The sequence below is a fragment of the Hoplias malabaricus genome, chromosome 15 (genome assembly GCF_029633855.1).
Source record: "Hoplias malabaricus isolate fHopMal1 chromosome 15, fHopMal1.hap1, whole genome shotgun sequence".
Classification (NCBI taxonomy): domain Eukaryota; kingdom Metazoa; phylum Chordata; class Actinopteri; order Characiformes; family Erythrinidae; genus Hoplias; species Hoplias malabaricus.
In genome coordinates, this window is record NC_089814.1 from 4,373,481 (window position 1) to 4,393,133 (window position 19,653).

At 41.6% G+C, this 19,653-nt stretch overlaps 1 protein-coding gene and 1 long non-coding RNA gene across 16 annotated transcripts in view; one reads left to right on the forward strand and one right to left on the reverse strand.

The window, feature by feature from the left end:
- Window positions 1-8,515, forward strand: part of LOC136667951 (WD repeat-containing protein 7) — a 222,170-nt gene extending 213,655 nt beyond the window's left edge. For both annotated transcript variants that reach the window (XM_066645141.1, XM_066645142.1), the window contains 2 exons: window positions 4,830-4,934; window positions 5,733-8,515. In XM_066645141.1, coding sequence (XP_066501238.1) covers window positions 4,830-4,934; window positions 5,733-5,936 — 309 coding nt within the window. In that variant the 3' untranslated portion in view covers window positions 5,937-8,515. The remainder of the gene's footprint in view (window positions 1-4,829; window positions 4,935-5,732) is intronic.
- Window positions 5,294-19,653, reverse strand: part of LOC136667952 (uncharacterized) — a 55,829-nt gene continuing 41,469 nt past the window's right edge. For 5 of the 14 annotated variants that reach the window (XR_010795444.1, XR_010795438.1, XR_010795436.1 and 2 more), the window contains 8 exons: window positions 19,144-19,260; window positions 11,326-11,430; window positions 9,078-9,272; window positions 8,765-8,955; window positions 8,538-8,635; window positions 7,571-7,684; window positions 7,071-7,187; window positions 6,800-6,928 (listed from right to left, as the gene is read on the reverse strand). This is a non-coding gene — a long non-coding RNA (uncharacterized lncRNA). Of the gene's footprint in view, window positions 5,960-6,788; window positions 6,929-7,040; window positions 7,188-7,570; window positions 7,685-8,537; window positions 8,636-8,764; window positions 8,956-9,077; window positions 9,273-10,666; window positions 10,823-11,325; window positions 11,431-15,987; window positions 16,075-16,225; window positions 16,268-19,143; window positions 19,261-19,653 lie in introns of those variants that run through there. The other 9 variants (XR_010795448.1, XR_010795441.1, XR_010795447.1 and 6 more) reach the window with 7 other exon arrangements.

Genomic DNA, 19,653 nt, shown 5'->3' on the forward strand with positions numbered 1-19,653 from the left:
GCACGCAGCACCTCGTTCCACCAGAACGCCCGTTCCCAAATAAATAAATAAATAAAGCCCTGTCCCCTCTCTCCTGCGAGAAGTGGAGCTGATGGAGGCTTCATTTCATTCGGGGGTTTAATTGTGAGAAAGACGTCTCTCGCCCTCGTCTCGCTGCGGTTTGCCGGGAGCATAATCTCATCCCTCTGTTATTATGAGGATGTTTTGGAGTGTTTTTGGGGCTCACAGCGAGTGAAGCTGATTGCATTAGAGCCATGGAGGGGACTTTAGACCCCCACCCTCTGAGAGGAGACGACAAACATGTCACTGAGAGATCAGATAAAAAACCCGCAGTCTCTTCAGAGTCGTGATTGGAGATGTTCTCCATGAAACTCGGAACATTACAACTGACAGATATATGACGTTCCTCTCCTCTCTTCTCCGGAGTGTGTGGTTTGTCCCAGCTCAGGTGTGTGTGTGTGTGTGGAGGCTCACTCTCCCTAACAGCCACCCTTTTCTTCACATTCTTCTCAGTTCTTGTTCTGTCATTCCTCTCTCTCTCTCTCTACCTCCCTTTCTCTTTTCTATGTTCCCTGTCATTCTGCTCTCACTCAAACATTCATTCATCCCACCATCCTCCACCCCCCCCCCCCTCTCTCTCTGCCCCGGAGCGTATTGACGTTGTGTAAGGACTGATGTGGTGTGGATGTGAGCTGACGAGTGATTGGACGCTGCTGTGTTAAATGCATGTGTGTTTTATTGAGGGATGAGGAGTGAGCGGGTGAATGCTCTGGGGCATAGCAGCAGGTCTAAACACTGCACTTCCTCTTCTTTATACACACACACAGTCTTGTCTCCTTGGTTTCAGGGGAAATCAAGATCTCCATTCATCTAATGGAAACCTATCCTAGCTTTAACCGTAACTACTACAGCCCTAACCCTAACTCTGTGGACGACTTCACACACTCACCCAGTCACTCTCACACTCATAGCTGAAGACAGGTTCACACACTCACCCAGTCACTCTCACTCACCCTGTCACTCACACACTCATAGCTGAAGACTCACCCAGTCACTTTCACACTCACGTCTGAGGACAGGTTCACACTCTCACCCAGTCATTCTCTCACTCATTTAGCACTCCCCTTCCAACTTTTTTGTGTTTAGATTGTGGGAGGAGACCCACACAGACACAGGGAGAACACACACCTCACTCTTTGAACACAGCTGTTAAGAGTGTAATATTTCAAAAGAAAAGCAGGGAATGAGACCACGCTCAATGCCAAGCTGCTCAAGGAGCATAAAGCCCACCAGCTCTGGACTGTGGTAAATGAATGGATTAATTAATATTTCAGTCTTCACCTCGCTCCCTCCAGCCGAGTGGAACTGTTCAGGCCACAGAGAGACAGGCCTGTGTGTGTGTGTGTGTAAATCAGGAAGTGTAATTAAAGGACCGGTGTGTGTTTTTTCTCACGCCCCCATGTGTCTGCTCTGAGAGGATTATGTGATATTGATCACAAAGAGCTGGAGAAAACTGTTCCTCCTTTTACACTCACTCTCTCACTCAGCCAACATTTACATTTCAGTTAGTCCCCCTCATTCTGACAGTGTCAACAAATACAGGCCTCTCTCTATCTCCCAATGTGTATCCCTCTCTCTACACCTTTTTATTTTCTTTATCTCATCTCCATTTATTTTCTCTCACCGTCAGTTCCTCAGTTACAGATGTGTTACTGTTTAATAATCGTTGTGATGAGAGGCTGTCATTTCCCATCCTGAGATAAGTCTATATTATAAAATACTGTGATTATGAGTAATTATAGAGATAATGCTGTGATTATTATGAGATAGTAAGTTATTAGGAGATAATACAACCCCTATTATTATGAGATAGTAAGTTATTATGAGATAATACCCCCATTTTTGAGATAGTACCCCCATTATTATGAGATAATATTCACATTTTTATGAGATAGTAAGTTATAAGACAATACCCCCATTATAATGAGAGAGTACGTTTTTATGAGATAGTACGTTATTGTGAGATAATACCCCCATATAATGAGAGTACGTTTTTATGACGTTTTATACGTTTTTATTTTTAAGTGACAGACACAGGCCTTCATCATCTCCAACCCCACTCCACCCCACCCCCCTCTCTGTGTGGATTATTGCTCTTTTATTCTCTGTGCTCCCATAATGCACTAGGACAACTGTAGAACCCCCTCCCAGGAACCAGAGTGGGTTAGTGCCCTCAGATAAATACACGTGTAGGTTGTGGGTTTAAGTCCCGCTCCAAGTGACTGTCTGAGGAGTGTGGTGTGTTCTCCCTGTGTCTGCGTGGGTTTCCTCCGGGTGACTGTCTATGAGGAGTGTGGTGTGTTCTCACTGTGTCGGCGTGGGTTTCCTCCGGGTGACCGTCTGTGAGGAGTGTGGTGTGTTCTCCCTGTGTCTGCGTGGGTTTCCTCCGGGTGACCGTCTGTGAGGAGTGTGGTGTGTTCTCCCTGTGTCTGCGCGGGTTTCCTCCGGGTGACCGTCTGTGAGGAGTGTGGTGTGTTCTCCCTGTGTCTGCGTGGGTTTCCTCCGGGTGACCGTCTGTGAGGAGTGTGGTGTGTTCTCCCTGTGTGGTGGGTTTCCTCCAAGTTGGTCGATCAGTCAGTTTATTGGCCATGGGTAGTATAGACAATAACCTTCACTATGGTTGGGTGAGAATGCGTGAAATCCAAACACACTTTTTATCAGAACCTCGTCTGACCTCAAAGTTCTGGCTCCACTGATATTTTCTGCACACCTCTTGGTTCTGGAGATTTATTAGGAATAAAAAGTGTGTGTAGATTAACAACAGAGGAGTTTTATACAGTGTGTGAAAATGACTGAATACACTCACACTTTCTTGTTTTAATGCATTGTGTGGCCATTACATAAAATACCTCTAATGAGTGTATGTTTTGGTCCCCACAGCTGGGTCCAATTAAAAACCCGTATCTCTGTGTTTGTGGCTGTTTAGTTTACTACGTCATTTGAACACAGCAGCTCCTTCACACTGAACGTTTCATGGCGAATCGAAATATATACAGAAATAGAAATGCTTCTAAATTAATATATGTAACTTCAGTAATGTGTTTGTAATTATTTATAGCTGAAGGTCTTTGTGTGTGTTTGCTATGGTCTTGTTTTTGTTTTCACCTCACATTTTCTCTAGGTCTGTTCATTTACTTTAACTGCTTTTACACACACACACACAGGACCTGCCTCGAGCTGAGCGGCCTACTTTTAAATGGCATATTTTGCCCAAATGTGTGTATTCTGTGCTGGGCCTGGGATTGTTGTGTTCGGTTTCATTCTGTGTGGTACACACACTCAGGCTGTTGAGGAAGCAGGAGGTGAAGAGTATCTTCGTCTTTTATTGATTTTCCCTGTGAAGCCGTCAGCAAGCCTTGTGCTTCTGGGCAGACGCTGAGAGACGTGCGTGCGCGTCTGTACGTATGTACCAACTTTACTGCTAAACAACTAAACGACCTCCAATTTACTGAGCAGACTTCTGTGGCTTTAGCGTTTTGTTCATATCAGGTGTGTGTTACCTCTCCCTATCACTGCAGCAGCAGCAACGTTTGGCTTGTTTTTTTGTTGCTTTTTGTCTTTAACTTCGTTTACCTTGTTCCAAGCTTCAATCTTTTTATTTTTTAATGAATTCAGCAGACCAAAGTTTTATGTGCAGACCAATGAGGAAAGGTGCTTTGTGTGTGTGTGTGTGTATTACACCTCTATGATCCGGTTGACAGTGTGTTGGTGTAAGATTTGTGATGTACGATATTATATTCGCCCGATATGTGGATTATTTTAGTTATTGTTATCGGTCTGATATTACACACAACTTGGCACCTTTTTTTGAGCTTGTGCAAATGCACCGATGCCTGTAAACACACGACTACGTCGGCCATGTGGACGTTTTCCACAGATTCAATTTCTCCATTGCTACGACAAATATACGTTTTATTGTTGGTTTTGAGGGTGAAATCCCATTTAAAATATCAGTGACTCTCTCTCACACACACACAGCAGGTTAAAAGACAGAGATACTCTTAACCACCACGGTGCAGGAGCTCTTTGTATATGAAACACGTGAAAATAGTCATTCAGCCTCTGAACTTGTTACTCTCCAAAAGAAAAATTAGCGCCCCTCTAGAACCCATTGGTGCGGAACAAGCAGTAAATCTTAGATAAAAATATAAATAAACTTAAAGTACAGAAAAGACTTGTCCCGATTAAACCCTGATATAAAAAGTATTTGATTTGCTTTAAACATAAAAAGATAAAATTCCTGGTTGATATCGGCTACTCCAAGGTGCTTATTAATGGTTCTCGTATCGGCCCAAAACATTCAAAAGCGGTGCATCTCTACACCTTCACCTGTTCATCCACAGCCCTCTAGCTCTTCTCATGACGCTTAAGATATAATTAGTATTGAAGCCTGGATAATTTAGGCACAATATAAAGCAGCGTATCATAAGAATTAATTTACATTTATCAGACAATGGAACCAAAAGTAGTAGTTTTATCTAAAAAAGTCTCATCTTCAAAATGATTGTGCGCCTCTGGCCTCCGCACTGCAGAAACTACACTATGTAACTCTCCATTGATTGCAGGACAGTGTTGTAAAACTTAATTACACTAGGGGGAGCCCCAGGAGCAAAAATCTAAATCTTACTTAGTGTTCCTTTAAAGGCAGAGTCACAAAAACATTGTGGTTCAGATTAAACAAATGTCCTCACGCTTGTGACGATATTCATAAACATTCGTGTTCCATTCTGTTGTTATTTGTAGTTAATCTCTGCGTTTTCTCTCCTCAGCACATCCACGGACATAAAGGCCCCATAACAGCCGTGTCCTTCGCTCCAGACGGACGATACCTGGCCACCTACTCCAACGCGGACAGCCACATCTGCTTCTGGCAGGTAAACACCATGACCTCATCAGTTTCTCTGCTCTGAGCAAACACAGTGAGCTCTCTGAGCCGAGGGGGAGAATCACAGCCGGTCAAATTGAAATAATTCTGCACCAAATTCAAAGTTGGTGAACTCTAGATCCCAACGCTAAAACAGCTGTATTCAGGCAAGGCAATTATATAACGTGGTCAGAGATGATTATAAAATGGCGCACAATCAAAGGTCATCTGGTGCGGGGTCAGTCAGAAGGTGTGAGTAAATCATACAAACCTTGTGCCTTTTTTTCTGCTTTTGATAAGTTAGTCAGTTTTTATTCCAGCACAGCCTTAGCCCCAGCTCTTTCAGAGAGACAGCACCTGCAAACATGTAGTGACCACTGCTTACAGCCAACTCATTTACGCTGCTCTTCACACTGTTGGAAAATCTCATGATGAATGAAAGAAACCTCCAAAATTACTCTGATTTCCGTTGGAAGTTAAGATGTTTTCCTTCTGTGAAGTTACATGTTTGTCATTGGACAGTGACTTTATATTAATGGCAATTCCTTAAAGGGTAAGAACGGTAGGACTGAATGATCCCAGGCTGAGGGTAATGATGCATCTCTCAAATAGTAGTAACTTTATTAGTGAAACACTATGTTCAGTGGAAGTCAATGTAAAATATTTAATTCCAAGTAAATTTGCCATGAAATATTCACACGGGGTGAAGGACAGCTGCTGTGTTTAAATGATGTAGTAAACTAAACACAGATACAAATATTCTCCTGAGCCGTAACAACATAACCCCCCCCATGCTTTCTCTCCTCAGATGAACACGTCTCTGCTGGGGAGTATAGGGATGCTGAACTCCGCTCCCCAGCTCCGCTGCATCAAGACTTATCAGGTTCCTCCGGTCCAGCCGGCCTCTCCTGGTTCTCAGAACGCCCTCAAACTGGCCCGTCTCATCTGGACCTCCAACCGCAACGTCATCCTCATGGCCCACGATGGCAAGGAGCACCGCTTCATGGTCTGAGCTTGACCTGAGCCCGGAGAAGTCTGGGAGGGTGTTCAACACGTTTGTTTATAATGTTGTCATTCCAATTTTTTTGCCTGTTTATAGAGAGTGTGTGTGTGTAAGATGCAGCTCATCTTTCTAAATCCTTAGTTTTCTCTCAAAAAAAAATTTGGAGCCCCAAAGGTAGCAGACATTAGGGGAAAAGAATATTATTTAAAGTGCTTCCCCGGTGTGAGCGGCGCTGGATTAATGCCTTGTTGTATTTGAACCATAGTGACTGACTAACTATAGTAAGGGAATTAATTTAATATATTGGTCTGTTCACATCATGAGACACTAATCTGGGCCACGCACCTAGGTACTCTTTATTCTACTGAGAAATTGTTCTACCTTTAGGGGCACCATACAAATAAGTTTGGCTTTTTAATATGAGCAGGGCATGATGGGAGTTGTTGTTAACCTTGACGTTCACTTCTGCTACTCCTAGTGACCACAGCGTGTCCTCCAAAATCATTCCTGCATGAGGTATTGCTTCCGTTTTCACTTTCTTAAATGGACCAGGGCCACTTGGTTTGGTTGCAGTGCCGAATCTCATTGGACAGAAGTAAGTTAATAGTATTTATTTAATTTAAAGCTCCGATGAGTTGGAGTTTCTGACGGTTTCTAGCAGATGAACATAATTCATGTGAAATATCGCCAGGAAGAAGTGTGGATTTCTGAGCTCGTCTCGTCCGGCGGTCTGTAGTGATTTTATTTTATTGTGAGATGTTTTTGCTTGCGTGAGGTCGTAGGCACTCAGACGCTGTAATCTATATTTATCTAATATAGCTTTTCTCACCTGAGCTGTTAATGCTAACAGGCTCCGCCCCTAACCCACATCTATCTGCTGTAGATACGCGCTGGGAGTGAGTTAAAGTACAGAGGTCTATTTTAGAGAGATGTTTAATATATATCTGTGCGAGTGGATGAAGTCCAGCGGTGTGTGACAGGCAGGTTTACAGGGAAACAGACTGAAAGCACAGGAGTTAGTGAAGTGGAAGAAAGCAGAGAGAGGACAGAATGAATGTGAATGAATCAGGTACTGTCTCACATTTTCACTATCTATGTATTTATCGGCCTTACTCTTCTTTATTTGGCGCCTCTGTTTCTGACCTTTGTCGTCTTTTTGCTGTTTATTTCTCTCTCGGCTGAGTTTTCCTCCCTCCCTCATTAGGTCAGTAAAACACCTGTAAGCCCCAGACGTGTCGACACTTCCCTCACCACCACATTCTTGAAGAGAAAAGTAGACAGACAGGAGCGAGAAATGATAAAACCTACTTTTCCTCCTCCGTGCCCCCACTCTGTCCAGACATCAAACCATCACACACACAAAATCTCAGAGTAAACATGGAAGGACTAGGTCTTTTGATGCGGTTGAGGGGTAGAAACTTAAATAAATACTCAATTCAAATGCAACAGACATGTACCATATTCTCCACAGATCTCTTCCTTCACATGTTTTTGTCTTGTAGAATATAATGCTACGAAGATACAAGGTTCTATCACAAGAGTCAATGTGTGTGAGGGAGTGAGCTAGAGAAATAGACAGACACAGGAAAGCAGAATGAAAGAAATTGAAGTGCATTTGTGCCCATATATATACACACGCCTACCTGATCTTCTGCTTTAAGAATTACCCCCTGTGGATCTGGTGTAAATGTAGCTCCTGCTCTTCCTCCATCGCTCCAAATGTGTGTTTTTTCCAGTTTCATCTCGACGTATGAACCCTGCATGTGTTCACGCATATGGCTTTAACTCACAACAGACTCTCAGTATCTCACTCTACAGCACCGCAATTCTTGTAAATGTACATAAAAATAAATACTTAACAGTTTGTGTCTGTGTGCTTTACGTCTCACTTTGTACTGTAGAAAGAGCTCTGTGTGTGTGTGAGAGAGACACTGCTAACATTTACTGTCTATATTGAACATGTTCTGTAAAGCTGTGTTTGAAGATGAATCTGTTGTGGACAATTCTGTGTTCAATAAAAGGAAAAACTATCAAGGTCACCACCCTTCTGTTCAATTTGTACAAAATACACACACACACCACACTCCTCACAGACAGTCACCCGGAGCGGGTAACGAACCCACAACCTCCAAGTCCCTGGAGCTGTGTGACACTACCTGCTGCGCCGCCATCCCCCTACAAGTGTAATTCACTTTTACAGCACTGGGGTGGGATCCTACCCTCCTCCAAAATGTACATAGTGCAGTGCTGAACCCAGAATAGTCATGACAGAGGCTCTAATGTCCATTTTACAGCTACGTTGAGCCTCACAATGATTTTGACACTGTAATTCTAATGTAAAAATACTACCTAGTAACGCCATTAGACACTTCCATCTCTTGAAAACAGTACTACAGTGCGTTCTAGTGGCAGGGAGTTTAAACACAATGCAAAATTAACCACACTCTGCCACCAGTAATTTAAATCAAGACACCGTTTCTAAGAATTAATAAAACATCTTTTTGTGATACTCAAGTGTATCGATATATTCCCCCTCGATATAGACCCCTACCTTTGTCAAATCTTAACATTTACAGCATTTAGCACATGCTCTTATTTAGAGTGACTCACAAAAGTGCTTAGTGTGGATCCTCGCTAGAACAAACCGGTTAGGGTCCAAATTCTCTCTGAGCTCAGACACTTGTCAGAACAAGGGCCAGTGCTGAGTCCTAGGAAAGAACAAAAAATAGTGCAATACACAGTACAATCTCAACAGTGCTCAAACCTAGAAATAAAGGAGTTAAGGGCAGTAGAGATGTTAAAACACTCTTATAATGAGCATTTAGATTAGTGCTCACGTAAGTGGGTCACAAAGAGATGGGTCTTCAGTCCGTGGAAGTTAGCTCCACCGTCTGGGCGCCAGGACCGAGTCTTGATGCTAGTCCTCCACGTGACTTTAGGGATGGCCTGTCGAGTCGTACTTGAAGCTCAAAGGGCTCGAGGTGCCGTCCGACTCCTGACCATTGCCATAATGTAGGGAGGGGCTGATCTGTGAAGAGAGCGCAACAGTGGAGTGACGTGGGTGAACTTTGGAAGATTGAAGACAAGCCAGGAGTGAGTTGCAGACTATTGACCAAAAATGTATCGCAAAAAAAAATCTAGATCACTTACATCTCACAGCACTTGCTTAGATCACAATGCTCAATGCCAAAAGTGGGCTAGAAGAGTGAAGAGCCCACCCCAGCAGTGGAGCTGCATACAGTTCTTCTGGGTAGAGTTGGAGTGGTGAGTGTTTGTGATCCAGAACTAATCATCCAACAGCAGCACCTGACCTCGCTCGTGTCCCCACGCCTGTACACCTTCAAACTAATGATAAACCGCCTTCATATCAGACTTTAGCAGTGTAGTATATACATATAGGGTGGTCTCATTTTGGCAGGGTATGGTAAGGAGATGTACCTAATAAAAGTAGCAGCCCTGTGCATATTCAGTGTTTATATTTAAAGATTTATGGAGATGAGAGATGATCGAGTGTGAATGTTTCCCTCTGCTCTCAGACAGAAGATTAAAAGGGACCACATCGGGCCCAAAAGGAGGCCGTCCAGAATCGAACCGGTCAGCTAATTACCTCCTTTCTCCTCTCCGCTGAGTCTCAGCCCCAGTCTCTCTGGTTTAATTAAAGCTCACTGATCGGACATCAAAAGCCACACACTTCTCCGTCCTCATCATCCTCCTCATCAGCGTTACAATCCCACATGAAAGCATGGGCGAGAGATTTGACTGATTGGACTGAATTACTAATCATAAGGCCACCACAGAAATGTATCAATATGTGGTGAGTGTGTGGGTGGGACAAACTAATATTATTACTCATTAACTACTCTCCCTCATTAGCATTTCTCATATTTTATTCATACAGAAGCAGACGTGAATTTTAATGTGATGGAGAAAATATTATTTCAACAACGAAATCTAGGGAATATTGGAATTCACGTCCACTTTGAGCTAATTTGAGAAACTATCCACGATTTAAAAGTTGCCCGTTTTCCATCAAGGCTCTGAATGTACGACGGAGTTTTAGGGCCACGGCAGTGAAAAAGTAAATAAATAAACAGGATTCAGAGAATAAAGTCAGAATTCTAAGGAAAAATCTCAGTGATTCGCCGCACGTATAATGGGGCAGACACAACCACATTGTAATTGTGGAATGCAGTGTGTTGCTGAAGTCATACTATGGAATAGACTTCAGGAATAATCACTCAGTCTTCTGCCACATCACGACCAGACTGTGATTAGTGTTTAAACCCTGAATCAGTGCAAGAACCCGTCTATTCAGAAGAGGACATGTAGTTTCACAGGAGACAATTAATAATCACGAAAATGATGGATCCAGAGCGAGAGGAACTCCGGCGTCCCCACGAGGCTCCATCGGGATACGGCTCGGACTCGTACAATAAACTACAGCCGTATACATCGCAGTCAGGGGCTGCACTGACGTGTGGATGCGTTTAATAAATAATTCTGTTCACTTCACTGACTGCTTCTTTCACAACTCACTCATGGCCCACAGACTGTGAGTCTGTCTACATTTTATAATCAATAACAACCCAAACAGTGCTTCTCTAAATATTCTGATTATATTCTCTGAATTATACTGACCTTTCTTACTCAATTATTCAGAGATTTTTAATGCTTAATTTGTAATGGTGAATTTATACATCAACACAGGAAGAGTTTCTAATTACTAAAATCTCACTTACCTTTTAAAGCAACATTATGTAATATTTTTACACTGAGCTGTAACGGGGAGAACAGAGCCTCTGCCACTGCTACTCTGGGCTCAGCACTGCAGAAGCTACACTATGTCAATTTTAGTTAGGAAACCACCTGCACTCCCCTTCTGCTTCAGGACAATGCTGTTAAAAAGGAACTGTAATTTTGTAAATGATTTGTAAAATTATGTGGTCCCACTTTAGAATGAAACTACACTTACACATGTTTATAAATGGGTTACACTTTGTTATTTAATGGCTATTAAAGGTCATTAAAGGTCATTTATAACATATATATGGAAAGGGTAACAGTGACCTATATTTGCCAAATAGTGAACGTACCTCCATCTACACCGTTGAACCTCAGATTGTGTAAAAATACTGACGACATCAGTCAGCTTCAGCACATATCTGTTAATAACTTTATTAGATTTAGATTTAAACACAAAGTTTAATCAATGACGTCTGATAGATCATATTATCATCACTGTCTAAAAGGACACTGTCTTAATTATTCTTTACCTTGACATTTTCAGTACATTCTCTGACAGAATTAATGACCTTCAAGGTGTTTACAATCTATTTAATAACCATGTAATTAACAGATTTTTATACCGTTTATAAACCTTTGAGTGAATCTCACTTACTGTTCCTTTAACTGAGTGGACTGTTCCTTTGAGGAAGTGCTGATGAACACTGAACTCTTCCAGATGAAGACCACACGTCTACAGAGGAGGAACTGGGATTAACGGCTGTAAGGAGAATAATAATTTGTGAATTAAATCAAGGATAAACACATTCACAAACAACAGTTCAACGTATCGCAAAACCTCGGGTTTTCACCTTTTAATTCGCAGTCAAAATATACTATATAAGGGGGGAGACTGAATAAAAACACATCCCTAAACTCTTACGTATCTGTGGATCAGTGAACGCACGACTGACACTACCTTAGAGTAGCTGCTTACACTATGATCTAAATACTTAAACTGTGGATAGAGAGAGGAGAGCGCACACGAGAGTGAGAGAGAATATGAGGAATATATGAAATAAGGGAGGAAAAGAAAGAAGCATACGAAAGAAATGGAAGAAAGGGGGGGGGGGCACAGAGACAGAAAAAAGAAGGCCATAAAGAGAGAGGAACAGACAGAGGGAATGAGGAAGACAGAGAAAGACAGAGCAAAGGAGAAGCAGGAGAAGAGAGAGTAGGGCTGTGCAATATCGTATCATTCACTATAATATCGTCAATTTTTTTAAACGGTAAAAAAACTCAATATCGTGATATTAGTGGTATTCAGACTTGTTTACGTAATCACATCATGCAGTTACCCTTACGTTCTTTACATGAGTCGTTTCTCCACAGTGAAGTACGGCGGAGAGTGGCTCTGAGGCGGAGGGATTGTGGATTGTGGCGGTGGTGTAGTTACAAAATATCAGATGTACAATAATCCATGGTGTTATGTTAGAAATGAAAAAAGCCTTTTAAATGTTATTAATAGATATTAAATATGTTTAATTCAATATAAATTATATTAATGTAACATTGATTTTGTTGCAATAGTCTGTTTTTGAAATTAATTAAAGTATTTTTCAGTGTTTTGTCGTATCACCAAGAATATAATTATCACCAAAATACCCCTGAAATATTGTGATATTATTTTAGGACCATATCGCCAAGCCCTAACACACACACACACAGTAAGGCCTCATTCAAATGGATCTGTTTATTTTTTTTAAAACTGAGATTTTTTACTCTCTCTGTTTTTGAAAATATCCCTGTCCAGATAAATATGAAAACAGCTGCATTACTATGACAGTCCAGTAGGGGGGCATAGCACCTCTTAAAGTGAGACATCAATACACCATGAAGCATGAGAGAGAAACAGGGGTTTAATCCCAAACACCCCACACTCGTTCTGTAGTGTACTACACAGCTCCTGAAATGACTGAATCTAGGTCTTAACAGTGTATTTGTGTGGTCGGGAAGCCTAAACGCAGACAGAAACCTCTGTTTTTAAAAATAAACATCCTTGTGAATATATATATATATATATATATTTTAGTGATGTCCTGATCAAGATTTTTTGCCCCAGTTCCAAGTCTTTTAGTAGAGTATTAGCCAATACAGAGTCACGATCCAATACTTAGGGTCTGTCCCAAAACCTAGTGAGCTGTCTAACTAGGGAGCATTTTACATCACAGTGTGCACGCTTCTGACACGTAGGCTGTCGCAATTCTTAGACCTCATTATGCCGTCTACTAAGATCTTAATTTGGCCGAATATTAAGGCAGCATCCAACCCTTCCTCCGCTGCCACAAACAAACAGGAAGTGTAGAACCCACAGCACTGAAACACTAAGGAGGTGCTGAGGTAAAAAACACCGGTTGGGAACAAGTCGTGACACAATCGCTCTGTAACTACAGCGTCTCAGTAATCTGCCTCATGAGGACAGACCACCGTTAGAGCGCTGTGTACTTTAACAGCTGTCTGTGCAGTCAGTGCTTACTTAGGCAGCTCACTAGGTTTGGGACAGACCCTTAGAATTTCCCAGATAGTCCACACAGTGGTGGACAAAGTACACATACCACATACTTGAGTTCAAGTACAGATACTCAAGGTAAAATATTACTCCAGTGAAAGTCCTCCACTTAAAAACTAAACAAAACTAAAAAAGTATTTACCTTCAAATGTACTTAAGTTTCAAAGGTAAAAGAACCATGATTACCATAATTTGGCAGCAAATTCCCTGCCAGAAATTTCCTCAGATGTTGGTTTGGACGTCACAGAATGAATAAAAATGGACTCAGAAAAAAGGAAGAAAAAAAAAACTTGCAAAGATGTGCCTACCCTCCTCCAAAATCGCAGTTTCTGCAGTGCTGAGTCAAGATTAGCATTGACAGAGGCTCTATTCTCCCTCTCACAGCTCAGTGAAGCATCACAATTTTTAAGCTGTAATTTTAAGGTAAAAAATATTACAGAGTTCCTTTCAGCTCTGTTTTGTCTTCCTAGTTGCAAAGTAAGCCTGTGGTTTGAGCTATTTCTGCAATTCTGAGCCATCTGTTTCTTAAATACATTTTTAGTTTTTCTGTCTTTTTGCCTGATACTCAGTTTTGTTTCGGACTTTATCTCACTGTAACATTTTTTTAGGTTTTGGAATATTTCTGGTCCTGACCTCGCTTCAAATATTGTGTTAATTTACACTGTAAATGGTTAAACACACAAACCTGCAACCGATTCTCACCCTTGTTTTGGAGTGATTAATGACATCTGCAGATCCATAAACCATGTCATATATGAATGAATAGTAGTCAGCTCTGACTCTAACTTAACTGAACAAATAATTTTCTTAATACATAACGGTTTTAAGAACTGAAACAAGTGATTACTTCGGTCTCAGATATGCACCACAGTTAAAATAAATAGTCTGTCTTTCTTATTACTTGGTTTTAGGCAGAAAAACTTGAGCTTCACTTGCTTTAGCGCGGAGACAGTATCCGTCAAGTTTCCTGGCATGGGAGATTTGTTCAGACACGTAGCGTTTTATTTGCACATAAACCAAAAGGAAAGGCAGATTTTCATAATGTAGTGGAGTAAAAAGTAAGATATTTGAGTTTGAAATGTAGTGGAGTTAAAGTAAAAATTACCCAAAATGAAAATACTTCAGTAAACTACAGATACATGAAAAAACTACTTAAGTACAGTAACTAATTACATTTCCTTTATTACTGTCGACCACTGCTGTTACACAGTGCAGTGCAAGTTGCTGCTTATTTTTTTTTTATAACAAAGTAAACACAAGGTGTCTTCACAAACAGCTCTTATAAATACTTTAATATTATTCTGAATCTCATATGAAGTGATATAATGTGATTTTTATGTGTAAAGAATGATTTTGATTGTAAAAGTCAGTTTTATTGACACCACAGACGTGTTGAGGGAGAAATTAAATGTAGTTCTCTAAGACACGCTGCTAAAATAAGTTCAGCACTGACCCAATTCTCTCAGCGCAGCCGCAAAACCAACAAACCCCTGTCAGAGGGACTGACTGTGACTCTGTGGCAATGATGGACGAGACGTGTGGAAATGATTCCACTTTCCACTTAAAGAATCAGTAATTTTAGGTAGGCCTGCAACAACTAATCGATTAAATCAATTAAAATCGAGTGTTTAAATAGTTTGCAACTAATTTAATAATCGATTAGTTGGGTCTAAGTTATTATACACATAGGTACAGTTGCTACACGTGACGAACTCTGGAAGAAGGGTTTGAAAAATGGCGGAGGCGGTCACAGCAGAGGATAATGTTAGCACAAGCAGAGAGAAAAATGTACGACCCAAGTCCTCAAAAGTATGGGAGCACTTTACATTAACGCCTTCAAGGAACAGCGTTAGATGCAAAATGTGCACAGCTGATCTCGCATGGCACGGCAGCACAACATCACGGCACGAGCATCTGAAAATGAAGCCTGTTGGAGCTGTGTGTGAAAGAGATGAAGTATAGTAAGTTAAATCTACTTTTTCTCTCACTCAATGTTACTAGAGCCTGCTAGAGTAGTTAAACAACGTTTGTTTTTCATAGTACATTGATATTACACTCGCGTTTAGCAAACAAGCCTTAGCTTCCCCCCGAGTTTTCTCTTCCACCTTAAATGTGTCAGCTCGACCAGCAGTTCCCAAACAGGCCGTAGTTTTAGTCGAGCTAACGTTAGCGACGTTAGTTTTTCTCTCACTCAATGTCACTAGAGCCTGCTAGAGTAGTTAAACAAGATGTCTCATTTTTAGTAAATTTATATCACTCTTGTATTTAGCGAGTTTTCCGTTCCACCTTAAATGTGGCGGCAGTTATATTCAGAGAAAAAAAAATCCAAACATTTTTTTAATAATATATTTAAAGCCTTTTTCAAGGTCTTTTCTGACTGGCATTGCGTGTTAGTGTTTGAGTATCACAGCCAAGTTTATATTACATTTTAAGTGTATATTACATTACACACACTGTGCTAAATATTGATAAAATAAAATTAATGTAACGGTTGGGTTAATTCTTCATGTAAGCACTAATTTTTAATAATGGCAGGTTGTGTGTTCCTTATACAATTACAACATTAGTTCTCTAAAATCTTAAATATCTTTTATCTTTTCTAACGATATCTGATCATGTGTTGAATTTCCCTTTTATTCTCAGCACATGGCACCATCACCCAATATCCATTTATGTAATTTCAATTTGCCTGCATTGTTGTCTGCATTTTAGATAAGTAGTTATTAACTTAAAAAAGGTGTATGTCCATATCTACACTTTCTCTCTCACCTCAGATAAAAACAGCCCAGCAATGCTGACTATGTTTTGAAGAAGCTCTGCACACCACAGCAAGCAGCTGTTCTCACTGATGGTATCCTGAATATGCGAGTAACAGACAGGAAACCAAATTTGGCTTGTCTTCCTTTTTATCCGATTTATAATCGATTAATCAAAAAAATAATCGACAGATTAATTGATTATCAAAATAATCATTAGTTGCAGCCCTAATTTTAGGGAATCAACTCACCATCAGTAAATTTTATTCCACCCGCTCTCGTTGTATATCTGCCCATCACAGGAAGCTTTTCTATTTAAGACAGAAATTGAGGTGATTAGGCCATTTTTAGACCAACATTTAGTCTCCTGAAGTCCTAAAGGAAAACACGCTTGATAAACACTGCTGTATTGTGCTGTGTACATGTTTTGCACTGGTATCTGTCTGAGGAACCGAGGAATAGTTTCTATTCGGCCAGAGCACAGCTCCAGAAAACACACAGTCATGGCCTAGTCCTGTTAATTTCTTTGAGAGTTCAGAAAGGGGATAATACTGTCCCGTTTTCCAATTTCCTCTATTCCAAAATGGAAACGGCCAAGTGAACGGCCAACTACACAGAGATCTCAGTGCTTGGAAAAGGCTTCTCAGAGGCGGGCACTAACGAAACATCCACCGATAGTGTTCGCTGAAAGAAACGGCCCTGACCATGGCCCACATTGTTAAAAACACATTGTCAAAACTGTCTCACAAACTAAATTCACTTGGTGGTTTGTGGTGGGTTTTTTGTTGTTGTTATTGTTTTTTTCTCCTCACAAAATGGTTTTACGCGCTCGTGATTTTTGACATGGATCTGATGCCATACCTTTAGTGTTTAGTCTCCAAATATGAGACGGTTGGTGACTAATTTCGTGAGAGCACGTGGTCACTGTGAGGCCCGCGGAGACAGACAGGAGAAAGTGTGTCTTCACTGTGAGACAGGTGGAAACAGAGGAGAGAGCATGTGGTCACTGTGAGACCAGTGGAGACAGACAGGAGAAAGTGTGTGGTCACTGTGAGAAAGATGGAGACAGGTGAGAGCGTGTGGTCATTCAGACAGGTGGAGACAGAGGAGAGAATATGTGGTCAAAGTGAGACCACATTATTCACTACTATTTTCCATTATTTTGGAATTTGCTCATATATTTCTTTTGAATTTTCTGTTATTGTTTGTTGTTGTAATGCTTTGGCAACATTGTTGTTCTCATAACAGTCATAACACCAGTAACGCTGATTTGAATCTGAGAGAGAGAGAGAGAGAGAGGTCTGTGTATCTGCTCGTCCAGCTCTGAACACACACTTGCCAGAGAAAAGGAAGAGACATGATACAAATATGGAGTCAGAACAACCTGCTCAGGTTGGCCTTTGACCTTTAACCTCTTCCACCCCTCCTCCCTCCCGCTCCACTTCCCTCTCCGCCTCCCTGTCCCCCTCCCTCTCTTTGCTGCAGGCCAAAATCAATACGAGGCAGAGAGTCTGCCATTTCCTCGTCCTAACTGCAGCAGCTCAGCCCCGACTGAAAACAAAGGAGCGACGGAGACCAGTCTGTGTCTGTCTGTATAATGGGACAGAGAGAGGAGGGGGGGGGGGGGTGGTTAGGGAAAGAAAGAGGAGGAGAAATTACTGAAAGAGAAGAATGACAAAAAAGTGACAGAGGGAGTGAGGGGGAAGGAACAATGGAAAAGGCAGAGAGAGAAGGAAAGAGAGCAGAGGGTGCAAGAGAGATGACAGGAAAATGAAAAATAAAAAAGCAGGAATAGAAATGTAATGATAGTGGGAAATAAAGAAAGGAAAAAAGACAAGGAGAAGCAAAGAAATCAGAACAAAGGGAGGAAAAAGAACAGAAAGAAATGGGGAAAAGAGAGACAGAGAGAGAGAGAGAGAAAGGGAGAAAGTGGGAAAGAGAAAGAATAAGAGACGCTCGACCCTCACAAATACCAAAAGGTCAGGAACAAGTCACAGAATATCAAAAGCAGAACAGCAACAAGCACAAACTCACCATCTCTCTCTCTCTCACTCACTCACTCCCTCCCTCCCCCCTCACTCACAAGGGAACTGAGCACTTCCCTATGAAGATCCGAGAGCGCTGCACATCTGTATTTCAGAACATAATTAAGTCAGTGGTGAAATCATTTCACCACATCATTGCACAGAATGAGACATTTCTCTAAACATACTCATCATTTACAGTTTATTAGCACTAGTTAAATAAATAATATCACCTACTGCACCTTTAAATTAGTCAATATCTCAGGGGTTTCTCATTCTGAGTCCCCTTTAGGGACATTATAACATCATTCACTTGTGTCTGGGTGTGTTTTACTTGTCAGTTTTACTTGTTTTATCTGGAGAGAATATGGTGGACTCCACTGGAAGATCATTAGACTTGGTTTGAGAAATGAAAATCAAAACAAACAAGCTCTTACACTACTAAAACTGCTAAGTCTCCAACTCTTCTGAGAATGCTCTGGACTACATTCTAAAACATACATGTGAGGATCTTATGGATGGACGTCAGGAGCTGATGTTGGAGGATTAGCTCCGAACAAAAACACCACTCCAAACAAATCGAACTGGATGGAGATCATTCACTCTAAAGCAGCTTTTAAATTGACATTACAGTTAAATAATAATGATGCTTCCAGAAAATGCTTCCACCACACTCCTCACAGAGAGTCACCCGGAGGAAACCCACGCAGACACAGGGAGAACACACCACACTCCTCACAGACAGTCACCCGGAGGAAACCCACACAGACACAGGGAGAACACACCACACTCCTCACAGACAGTCACCCGGAGGAAACCCACACGGACACAGGGAGAACACACCACACTCCTCACAGACAGTCACCCGGAGGAAACCCACACGGACACAGGGAGAACACACCACACTCCTCACAGACAGTCACCCGGAGGAAACCCACACAGACACAGGGAGAACACACCACACTCCTCACAGACAGTCACCCGGAGGAAACCCACGCAGACACAGGGAGAACACACCACACTCCTCACAGACAGTCACCCGGAGGAAACCCACGCAGACACAGAGAGAACACACCACACTCCTCAGACAGTTACCCGGAGCGGGCCTCAAACCCGCAAAATCCAGGACCCTGGAGCTGTGTTACCTTAATATTACAGCTTCAGAATCATACAGGGCAGCCACGACCAGTAGGAACATTAGTGATGGTGAGAGTCAATACATGGCTAAGGTCATCTTGAGCGAGGCAACAAAGTGCTGAACACTGCAGGTATAAAAATATAATATAAAAATATAAAACACAGAACAGTAGACCAATAAAACAACATCCCAATAAAACAATATAAGCAATAACCAGTGAAAAGTAAATTTAAATAAAACCATACACAAATAAGATGCAAAAATAAAATGATGTTGAATTAAAAACCAAAGAAAAAAAGTGGGTTTTGAGGCTGGTTTTAAAAGTGGACAATGAAGAGACCGGTGTAATAAAAACTGGCAGTTCATTCCATAAATTTGGAGCTGCAATCGAAAAGGCTCGATCCCCTCTGAGCTTAAGCCTGGACCTCGGTACCTCCAGGAGCAGCTCATCAGCTGACCAGAGGCACCGTGCAGGCACATGCAAATGGAGGAGCTCAGAGAGGTAAGGTGGGACGAG